The 12,326-nt window shown below is 44.9% G+C and overlaps 1 protein-coding gene across 1 annotated transcript in view; it reads right to left on the bottom strand.

The window, feature by feature from the left end:
• pitpnc1a (phosphatidylinositol transfer protein cytoplasmic 1a) overlaps positions 1 to 12,326 on the bottom strand; it is a 55,941-nt gene that overhangs the window by 12,454 nt on the left and 31,161 nt on the right. Inside the window, exons 2-4 of the mRNA XM_080009954.1 lie at positions 11,517 to 11,665; positions 5,023 to 5,111; positions 1,602 to 1,609 (exon numbers count right to left, since the gene is read on the bottom strand). Coding sequence (XP_079866080.1) covers positions 1,602 to 1,609; positions 5,023 to 5,111; positions 11,517 to 11,665 — 246 coding nt within the window. The remainder of the gene's footprint in view (positions 1 to 1,601; positions 1,610 to 5,022; positions 5,112 to 11,516; positions 11,666 to 12,326) is intronic.

Here is a 12,326-nt window from a genome sequence, read left to right as displayed (position 1 = left end):
GCCGCTCACGCCGCTCGGGCCGCTCGGACCGCCCACGCCACTCACGCCGCTCACGCCGCTCGGGCAGCCTGGGCAGCTTGGACCGCTCACGCCGCTCACGCCGCTCGGACCGCCCACGCCACTCACGCCGCTCACGCCGCTCACGCCGCTTTTGCAGCTTTTTATGGGTGAAATGTGAAAAAGGGCAAAAAGGTTTGTGTGTCTCAGACGCAGCATGTTCAAGTTGATGTTGTGGAGCGTGAGGTGGCCGGTGGAGCCGTCCCGCTAATGTCCCAGAGAAAATCTTTTAAGTCTCTCTGCAGCGGAAGTCATTGACCGCCACTGCGGCTGCTGCCGCCGCCGCCGCTTGTTTTTGCCTTCAATTTTGACGTGGAGTTGAAATTGATTTCCATTGAGCGTGAATGCCTTATTAACTTGTTTTGAATGCAGACGCGCTGCTCTGAAGTGTGTGTGCACGCGTCTGCGTGGGCTTCGTGTGGGGAGTTAAACAACAGCTTCTCTTGCCTCGAAAAGCAACTTTCAGCTTCACGGATCCAATGAAACACATGAAACAACGAGAGGTCCAATCACATCGTTTGTTTGGAGGGAACCACTCATATGGATGAGACGGCTTGTTTGAGTGAATGCATTTAAGGGGAGGAAACCGCATACACTGTCTTCACAAAAAACACTCACACACACACACACACACACACACACACACACGCATGCACGCACGCACGCACACATATTTTATATTTTATATATTACATATTTTATTTTATAGTGTGCAGTTAACTCTGAGTTTTATTGTATATCTATATATAATACAATATATTTATATCGATTTTTCTCTCACATTGTCACTCTTATTTTTAATATTTCCTTTTTATTTTCATATTTGTATTCTATTGTTCGTTTTTATGACTACGATTACTGTTGATTTTGATGTGAGCTACTGGGACATGGAATTTCCCTCTGGAGAATTAATAATGTATGTATGTATGTATGTATGTATGTTTGTATCTATCGGTCTGTCTGTCTGTCTGTCTGTCTGTCTATCTATCTATCTATCTATCTATCTATCTATCTGTCTGTCTGTCTGTCTGTCTGTCTGTCTGTCTGTCTGTCTGTCTATCTATCTATCTACAGTGCATTATATATATACAGTATACAGTACATACACCCATTATGCACAGCCTAGAGACAGATCCGTGCAAGACGTGTTGGTGTGAGCCACAGTGAACATCAGGTGTCATCCATGCATCAGCTTCTCACAACATGATGAATACTGAGTCAACAACGAGGCGCTGTCAGTAAGACAGTGTGTCGTCTCTCTCTCTCTCTCTCTCTCTCGTGTGCAGAACTGCACATACGCCTGTACACAATGTGCATTTATCCTCACGCTGCTCCACTCACCTCTAACTTGGGATGTAGAAGCCATGCCGCTGAAAGCGATGTGTGAGTATACTTCAGCATCTATTTTTTATAGTTTGTATATTTCCAGATGTATGTGTGTATATATGTATAAGTGTGTGTGTTTGTGTGTGCGTGTGTGTGCGTGTGTGTGTGTGTGTGTGTGTGTGTGTGTGCGTGTGTGTGTGTGTGTGTGCGCTACTCACTGTGTACTCTGTTGATGTTTCAAGGAGGATCCGTCATTGAAATGGTCAAAGAGAAGACAGAAAGAGATTAATTGAAAAAGATGGAATTGAAGAGGAAGAGGTGTGAGGGGCTTAAGAGAGCGCAAGCGAGAGAGAGAGAGAGAGAGAGAGAGGGCGAGAGAGAGAGAGAGAGGGAGAGCAGCAAAGTGGAATACAGAAAAGCAAAATGTGACAGCAGCAGCAGCAGCAGCAGCAGCAGCAGCAGCAGCAGCAGCAGCAGCAGCAGCAGCAGCAGCAGCAGCAGCAGCAGCAGCAGCAGCAGCAGCAGCAGCAGCAGCAGCAGCAGCAGCAGCAGCAGCAGCAGCAGCAGCAGCAGCAGCAGCAGCAGCACTCCAACCACAGCCTCACATGGGAGTCGAGTCTCCTCCGGATGACATCATATTAATACTAATATTGTATTGTGAAATGTCATAGTATGCAAACATATATTTAAACACTACTTTAGCTAGAAACTCACACAGTGCATTGTGAGGGCAAGTGTTGTGGATATATAATGATATAATTTGTCCAAAAAGCCGTTATTCTTGGTACCACATAATAGGTCTGGACCACACTGTCCATATTGAGTATGAAGTACGCAGCAGGTATTAAACCATTTTGGACACAGCATATGTTTAGGTGATTCATAATTCCTTCTGAATATGAAATTATGATGCCATCCTGCACAAAATACCCACAAGGGTAAAAAGTGTAAAAATATGGATCAATATTTAACTGTTGTATGTATTAAAGGTTATGTCACATTTATAATAAAAACAATAACAATAACAATAACAATAATAATAATAATAATAATAATAATAATAATAATAATAAAAAATATATGATAATAATAATAATAATTATTATTATTATTATAATTAATAGCGCATGTCCGTTCAAACTTTAAGACTTTCTAAGAATTGATTTTGTCAACGATTGAGTCCTGTTCCACAATGGAAGATGAAACTGCCGGTTAGAGTCATACACGTGAAGACAGAGCCCTGAAGCCCCGCCCCCCGCTGGCTCTCTGTTCACTGTTCATTCAAAGTTTATTGTCCAAATTGCACCAAATATGACACTGCTCGGGTCCTCGGCAATACACCTGCCTAGTGTGAAGTAAATCTGATTAACGTTGTCGAGATAATCGAAGGACATACAGAGAGACAGACAGATAGACAGACAGACAGACAGACAGACAGACAGACAGACAGACAGACAGACAGAGATTCCTTCCCTTATAGTTAAAATGTAATAATTAATAATGATATAATACTAATACTAATACTAATAGCAACAACAACAACAACAACAACAACAACAATAAAAATAATAATAATAATAATAATAATAATAATAATACAAAAATAAAATAAAATAAATAATAATAAAGATAGCTGCAGGCAGCAATACATAGGATTTCAATTCACAATTCCTTGGATTACACTTTCAATAAGTTACGTTACCATGAAATATGAAAACGTTGTGCTATTTCTGTGAGTAATTACCACATCACAGCTTAAATTTTTCCGATGCCTCGTTGGATCTTGAACGCATCACTCAGTCGTACATTCCAGTGAACTCGACTCGACGTAGTCACGAGTTTTTGTGGATTAATGTTTTTATTGTATTTTTTCAATGAAAGCGATAATATATCAATCAAACAGATCTACAGAGATCCGCCAGGTAAGAAGGTATAGGTAAGGTACGTTTTTTTTATCTCTAACCACTACAGAGCAAGGGAGTCTACATCGCGCACTGACATACCGGTTCAAACGACACCTCAGCTGTGTTCCTAACTTCTGCCGTTGTTCTGTTTCAAATTGTTTTAGCATGAAAAATTCAGATACATTTTCTTGAGCAATAACAATAGGGGATCCAGCCCAAAAGTATTCATAATTATATATTTGTGGCATGTGCAGTCAAATTCAAATTTGCCTTGAATTGACTTAGTTATTACAGTGGTACAGGTTTGTCTCAATATAATGTAGTCTAATTTTACATATTTTAATTAAAAACAACAGGAACCGTGTGTTATAATAACACATTCTTTCCGTGAAATGGTTTTAATATGATTCTCATACAATCCTAATAATCATATTTTTTATCATTGAATTAGATCAAATTTAGATAAGATTATCACTGGCTGTCTATGCTTAAAGTGACCAGTCCAATTGAAACCATTCTACACCTGACATTTAATTAAAACCAAAATATTCAGTTTCAGTTGAAAAACCTCGTCCTGAGGGGATCAAAGTTTGAGATGCCTCTCCTTTATTCCAACGCCTCCCCCGGTCGGCCTCTCTATCCCTCCACCCCTTCATCCCCTCGTTCTGCCCCGCTTCTCAGAGCTGATGTTTGACCGAATATTGCCTCCTCACGATCCCTCTGCCTTCCCTACAATCCCCCATAATGAGGATGGGCAGGTGAGCCGGGGGCGCGGGGGGTGAGTAGAATGGAGCGACGTGCAGCTGTATGTTAAATGTTGTGTGGGCTTAAGTGTGTGTGTGTGTGTGTGTGTATGTGTGTTTACCTTTCCTTCTGTGTGTGTATTCCTTTCAAATCGCCATGTGCACTCAGACCGTGCATTGCACTTAATGTGAGGGCTTTGTGCAGAGCTTTTTGTGTGTGTTTGTGTGTGTGTGTGTGTGTGTGTGTGTGTGTGTATATGTGTGTGTGTGTGTGTGTGTGTGTGTGTGTGTGTTGGGCTGTGTTTGTACATACGCATACATAGTCGTATATACACCATACCCCATAACAGGCCATAGACTTACTATCACTTACAATAAAAGCTTTTTTACTTTACCAAGACATGATTTGACCATTTTGTTTCTGCCCAATTTTTAAATAGGGTGCGACTTTTACAAAACAGAAAAACGTAGATAACAGCTTTATCAGATCTAGGAAACACGCAGTGGGCCCTGTGATGGTGACTGGGGGGCCGTATTTTAGGACCACGAACCAGAGGTCTCCCACCTCCGGTCTCGACAAACACAGCACACGAAAAACAAATCATGAATATAAACGAAATTCACTTCCATTAAATATAATTATGCCAGCTATTGCACATTTGTGCCGGAAACGTGGAAATATGTGAGATTGGAGAGATTAAGTTTCAAGTCAACAGTTCAGCCAGTGTCGTGTCAGCAACAACATGCTTCAAGACAAACAAAGACAGCAGGAATAAAATAAAAATAGCAGTGTATTTTATAGTTTGTTTTTGAACCCAAACACTATGGTTGGGAGTGGTCCTGAGTGATTGGCTTCATCTTTTCCTCATCTTTTAAATTGATCCAGTTCTGAGGGAAGAGGCTCCTGATTGAACCCTCCTACCAGGTAATCACAGCTTGACGTCAAGTGTGAGCTGTAATAAAGGGACATTAGAGGTGAAAACAACCTTTACCTGTTATGGTGTATGGGTAGTAGTTCCAAGCTTTCTCCGTCACGTAGAAGATTTTCGGGACCACTGCCCTGGCCCAGCTGGGCAGCTTGCTGGAGAAAGCGAGAGAAAAAAATTGACGGTTTAGTGGCGCGCGAAGAAACCGCCGACAAAGGGAAAACGAGCGGAACGACAGGAGATGAAGTGACGGTGACGGAGAGGTTGTGAGGAATGTGGCCGTGGACGTCCGGCGAGGCCGCGCCCACCAGGGTCCTCGGGTGGAGGGCCCAGAAGCAGCCCGCTGCGAGGAGCTGATTAGAGCAGAACCCCCTGCGGTGCAGCAAGAGACCGATGGGTCTAAAAGAAGGGCAAACAATTCTATCTACGGCTCTCGCTCCCATCCACTCGGAACACTTTATGCAGGGAGCGCTGTGCACAAAGCACCAGGGGAAACTGAAAGCACTGCTGTAAACATCACAAAGAAGTCCTGAGGGAAGGATCTGAACTAATAGAAAAGAGCAGCGAGTGCAGGTTTTTTTTAAAATATATATAGTCTTGATTTTGTGCAAATTGTCGGTGCAAACATTACAAAAAAGTGCCGAGGCATTAAAACAGCGACGGCGCTAACTCCTTCCGTGAATCTAACGCCATCTGGTTATTTTTATGGTCACGGGGGGATGAATCGTACAGATTGTACCTGCGGCAGATTGTCCGTCTCGACTGACACGGCACGGAGCTCCAAAAATTGGGAGGTGTGAACCCTGGCGGAAAAAACGTCATATCACGTCACTGAACGACACTGTGGCAGTTCCACCTGCCAGAACACCACCCAAGTGACGTTTTCAGGGACCTCTGGCACAAAGACACAGACGATGGGGTTTCAGACCAGTTTATTGTCGAGAGGGGGCTAGGTGGAACAAGCCTGGAGCAGGTGGACATGTGTCATGACAGGGCTCCCCTCCTGAGTGTGTGTGGGGATGGAGGTTTTACCTGTTGCTCGTTAGACCAACCAACATGCAACAGGTGTACAGCCACCGTGATCCCGGACCCCAATTTCCTCGACCCAGGACAGGTGTGGCCGGTTGAACCACAGCATCCCCGCCCTACAGAGGCGATGGCTGCGGTGACTATGAATCAGGCTTCAGGAATCTCAAAAATAGCCAGAGAGATCCAGGGCAATTCCAGCTGAGTGCGACGACATCGCGGTGCAGAACCTCCCTCCAACTGGGTCACTAACGGTGCAGAGCGACGGGGACGCGGCGCCGTTTGGCCCTCGCAGCCAAAACCCAAGACGCAATCGAGCGACTCCGATTGAAATGTCAGTTTCCCTCTCGGCGGCTTGAGTGCGATGGCTCCCTTCACGGCAGGCAGCCAAACTCAACATAACACCTCGCGGCGTTGGTCGTCCGACACTAACTTTTAGAAGCGGTTGCCAAGTTGGCAAACGTGCATCATTTGTTTTTGGAGACTGAAAAAATGGTTGCCAAGTTTGAAGCGTGTTATAATTGAGTGATATCCGTATTTAAATATCGTCACTCGTTTCGCCATGTTTGGTGAAAAGCTCTTCTCAGGGAAAACTTCTTCTCAGTTTCTAAATACACAGAGTTACACTGGACTTGACAACGGGGCAACCATTCCACGCAAGGTGGTTCACAATGACCCAAATCTGGGCAACTGTTATTGCCGGACCCTGATTTGAGACTTCTAATTCTTAACATCTGACTTGATCCGAGTTGAGTCCGGGTTGATTCCCATGGACTTGAAGTCGCGTTGAGAGAGAGAATGACCGTGAAGAGAGCTCGCTTTGCCAAGCTGAACTGATTATTAATCGATTATTGACTGCTGATTGAATCCGCAGGAGCGCGGAGCGGGGGATTTTTATTTCTGACACGATGAAATGCAAAGTCCAGATCCCCCGTTGTGATGAGGATGAGCCCCATAACTGGAGGACTCCCGCCGCAGCGGCCGTCTGATCGCCCGGCCGATCGAGACCCGAGAGAACTGAGCATCGGACGGGAGGGAGAGAGGGGCAAGTACCGTCATCCATCTTGGAACAAACCAATTACCGACGGGGGATAATTCCTACTCCGAGCGGTTCCCGCCGCCTCCCCCTGGAAAGCACTTTGGCACTTTCATTAGACGCCCAAGATGGAGGAGCCGCTGCTGTGGGTTTGTCACCGTCCTCGTCTGTAGAGGGAGTTATCTGCATGGTCTCAACTGGGTGAGGGTTTGTGTGTGTGTGTGTGTGTGTGTGTGTGTGTGTGTGTGTGTCTGATGGGCTGTCAAACAGCCTGGGAAGAGGCAAGACACAGTCGGCTGGTCACATGTCCTCACATTGCCTTAAATACCACCCCCCCACCCCCCCACCCACACACACACACACACACACACACACACACACACACACACACACACACACACACACACACACACACACACACACACACATACACACACAGTCTGTGACTCTAACACAGTGGCAGGTGGTTTGTGGGTGGAGAAAGAGAGGTGCAGTGTCCAACAGCGACTGCTCAAATTACCCATCACTTTCGCATGCCTGACCTCTTCTCACTCTACCCACACACACACACACACACACACACACACACACGCACACGCACACGCACACGCACACGCACACGCACAAGCACGCCTGTTGCTTTGTCAGTTTCCCGGCCGGTGGGCGACGCTTCGTCGTCAATAAAAAGGCGTCGTCAAGCAAGTGGCTGGGTTGGTTTGATCTGGCCGGAATGGACGTGCGCTTGGAGAGCGGCACAGCAGCCTCACCGCGCTTCCTTTTATTATGTTGCAAATAACACATTCATTGATACGTCAACAGCTGTGGATTTCATCCCCCTGATATGAAATATACATATACTGTAAACGTACTAACCACCACCCCAACGCCCACCCGTAGCTCCCTGAGGACTTTCAATAACGCTGCTCTGTCCCCTGGGATTTAGAGTCCCACGCTGGTACGGTGACCCGCTTACACAACAAATTCAATTTCGACACTGAGAGCGAGCCGCGTGGACGTACAGGAGCCCAGCGCTGGGCTTTAGAGGCCGTAGAACGACAGCAGAGGAGCTCTAACGCACAGAGGATTCTCTGGTATTTTGAATTACTGAGTTAAATGAGTTGATATCCGATTGGGCAGATATTTTGACCAGATTGGGTGACAGCTCATGCATTTCTCTATGGTCAAATCCCACTTGTCTCATCTGGATTCATATCGATTCCATCAGTTTTAACGTTGGAGAGGACAAGGTATGATTAAGGGTTTCAATCATTAGGATTACATTGATTGTATACAGAAATTGATAAAAAACCCTGACATATTACCTACATACAATATTATTATTATTATTATTATTATTATTATTATTATTATTATTATTAGAAGTAGTAGTAGTAGTAGTAGTAGTAGTAGTAGTTGTATTATTATTAATATAATATTATTGTTATTATTATTATTATTATTATTATTATTATTATTAGTAGTAGTAGTAGTAGTAGTAGTAGTAGTAGTAGTATTATTAGTATTATTAATACTACTACGACGACTACTACTACTACTACTACTACTACTACTAATAATAATAATAATAATAACAAACATTTTTTGTATAGCATTACATTAAAATAAAGCCATCAGATTGTGACAATAAAAGCAAAGCAACCAAAACAAATTAGTAAGTAATTAAATAAATAATGGAGAAAAACATTTAAAAAACGAGGTAAGAATATGTGTTCATCCGACAGTTCTTCTTTCTCTAATTATTTCACCCAAAATGCACAAAATAAAGTAACTAAAACTTAAAACTTTCTCCACAAAGAAAAAAAGACAGATTCTGAACGCTAAACCTTGAGTGTCGGGGTCGACTCCCTTCAGTGCGGATGATTAGCTCGGCGTGATTCTCACATATATTATCACGCGGCCCCGTGGAATATCTCCATTGTGATGGGTCAGTAGCAGGCAGTCAGCGGCCCGTTACCTCCGAACAATGACGGGAGATCTTTCAATAAGCCAACACCAGTTAATCCCCGCCGGGGTCCTGAACACCCCGTCAGGGGCTCATTTTACCATAATGAGCGGCTGCAGGCACATTATTCCTTACATGACTGACACAGTCCATTAATACCCCGTGGAGACATGCAGGAATAACATGGCACCAAGACGAAAAGCACGTTACTTTTCTTGCGCGTCCGACATGTGCGCCGTCGCTCTCTCAGATGTTATGTGATGCCGACACCCCGTGGATACCGGTGTCAGGAGACGGTTCGTCCCACCGAGGTGACGGCAGTGGTTGATTGACGGCTGAATTCAATGGTTCAAAAGATGTTGCTGTACGGTCTCACGATCGGCCAGCCACGGCCAAAACCCCATAAAGCATTGTAATATATTATTTTTGGGTTGTGGTGTGGGGGAATTTGTCTTGTTGGACGGTTTTTGGTGGAAACATATCGAAGTGGTGATGACGGTGATCATCACTGTATGTAGGGACAAACAGCCACCAGCCAAAACATCATCAAACAAAAAATCATGAATAAAGGCTCAATTTAAGGAAATATATTTATATTATAAATTATATTTTATTTCATTATAATTATGATTTAATTGTATTTTATTAATTCATTGGTTGTAAAATCTTATTTTCTTCATCATCCAATGTGTCTACAGGCCTCGTGCTGGCCCTTGGAGACACGAGAACATGCAAACTCTATGCAGATAGGACCTGGGATTCGAACTCACAACCACAATCACACCGACTCACATGAAGCCTGTGCTGGAAAAAGGTGATTTTCTCAAAGCATCTCACAGTGAGAAACAGTGCAGCACAGCGACAGAGGCGTCGGCCGTGCAGCTCCCCGGGAGCAGTTAGACGGCCCGAGGGACGGAAAGCCACAACCCTAGAATTACCAAAAAAGACTACTGGAACTCCTGAGCTGCAGCTACAAGAACTGTGTCTGAATGTGGAGGCAGCGAACATCCCAGCCTGCATTTATTGTGTTATAAGGAGCAGATTGAGGAAGGAGGGAAAGGGAGCGAGCCTTTCAGCCTTTTCTTTCTTGCGTCTCCACCGCAATGAATTCAGGTGTAATTTTCCAACAGAGAATGAACCGAATATTCAATTTCACGCTTATCAAGTTTAATAAAGCAGAATTGAGCGGAAAAAAAAAATCCTGCTTGAATGAGGAGAAAAGAATCAACAAATGATTTTCACCCGTACTCATCCCTCAGAGGCGACAAATATCGCAGGTGATTTATGGTGTAAGCTTATCAGTGACAATGCGGCTGTTATGATGTAATATATGAAAAAAAAAAAAAATATATATATATATATATATACACATATATACATATATATATCTATATATATATATATACACCCGCAGTATATAGTTTATATTTACGCGGAGGGACAACTTGGATGGACAGACCAAGTAACCGCAGGCTAATCTGGGTCTTAACCTTGGCGATCCTTGTGAGCGCAGGGCGAGTGGCGCTGACAGCCTCAGTGTGTGCGTGTCTCTGTGTGTGTGTGTCTGTGTGTGTCTCTGTGTGTGTGTGTGCGTGTCTGTGTGTCTGAGTGTGTGTGTGTGTGTGTGTGTGTGTGTGTGTGTGTGTGTGTGTCTATGTGACGTCCCAACCGACCGCCGCCATCTCCCCCCAAACACAGCGACAGGCTGATCAGCAAAGGAGCTGATTGATGATCCTTCAGACTGGTGATAAGAGGATGACAACTGTACTGTGAGGGAGTGGGTGGGGGGTGGTGTGTAAGGTGTGTATTTTGTGTATGGTGTGTATGGTGTGTATTGTGTGTATGGTGTATATGGTGTGTATGGTGTGTATTGTGTGTATGGTGTGTATTGTGTGTATGGTGTGTATGGTGTGTATTGTGTGTATGGTGTGAATGGTGTGTATTGTGTGTATTGTGTGTATTGTGTGTATGGTGTGTATAGTGTGTATGGTGTGAATGTTGTGTATGGTGTGTGTGGTGTGTATTGTGTGTATGGAGTGTATGGTGTGTGTGTGGTGTGTATAGTATGTATGGTATGTATGGTGTATATGGTGTGTATGGTGTGTATAGTGTGTATGGTGTGTATGGTGTGTATGGTGTATATGGTGTGTATGGTGTGTATGCTGTGTATGGTGTGTATGGTGTGTGTGTGGTGTGTATAGTGTGTATGCTGTGTATGTTGTGTATGGTGTGTGTGGTGTGTATAGTGTGGATGGTGTGTGTGGTGTGTGTGGTGTGTATGGTGTGTATGGTGTGTGTGGTGTGTGTGGTGTGTGTGGTGTGTGTGGTTGTTGTGGTGTGTATGGTGTGTACGGTGTGTATGGTGTGTATGGTGTGTGTGGTGTGTGTGGTGTGTGAGTGATCCAGTGGGTGTTGAAGCGGCGTGGGACAGATTGTTTTGTATTGCTCTCATTTTGCATCAATTTAGCCTCCTTTGCTGCTAAACACAGGAGTAAAAGAGTGAATAAAAACACCGGAGCAGAGCGTGAGACTGACTTGTTGAGGTAGACTCTCTTCTCCGTGAACTGTCCGGCTCCGTGCTCGGGGTCCTCGTACGGCTCGTTCTGCACCACCTCCACGCCCTCGCCGCGCTCGCTCTGCTCGTGGCTGTGCTTGCTGATCATGTAGAGCTGCCCGATGCGGTACTGGAGGCAGACAGACAGACAGACAGACAGACAGACAGACAGACAGACAGACAGGCAGACAGACAGACAGACAGGCAGACAGGGAGACAGAGAGATGTTTTGTATGAGGAGCAGATTACATTTTAAACATTTTTAATAGAACAAGTGACAGAATGAGTGCTGCATTCAATTGAGGTCGGAATGTGGAAAAATCGGAGCTCCTCCTTGGAAAGATGCAGATGAGTGGCCATTTAAGTTGGAGTCCCAGGTCATTAACGGTGAAAAAAACTCCCCTTGTGTGGGTTTTATTACGAAAACACATTTAGACTTGTATCTAAATGTCTTGTGGGGGTGGTGTGGTTTGAGCAGCCACACCTGTCCTGGGTCTAGGTAATTGGGGCCCAGGATCAGTGTGGCTGTACACCTGCTGCTGGTTGGTTGGTCCAAGGAGCAGCAGGTAAAACCCCCATCCCCACACTCACCCAGGAGAGGAGCCTTTGTCATGACACACGTCTCTATGCTCCCGGGCTGATTCCACCTTGCCTCCTCTCGACAATAAACCGCCGTCTTCCCGACCCCATCGCCTGGGTCTCTGCGCTCGGGTCTCACGTGCAGGCGGAGCCGCCACGCCGACACCAGTGTGGCACACTAAACTATGCAGCAGTTTTAGCTCCACACAATT

This window comes from Zeus faber, assembly GCF_960531495.2.
Source record: "Zeus faber genome assembly, chromosome: 11".
Taxonomy (NCBI): domain Eukaryota; kingdom Metazoa; phylum Chordata; class Actinopteri; order Zeiformes; family Zeidae; genus Zeus; species Zeus faber.
This window is presented reverse-complemented; position numbering and strand designations above follow the sequence as displayed.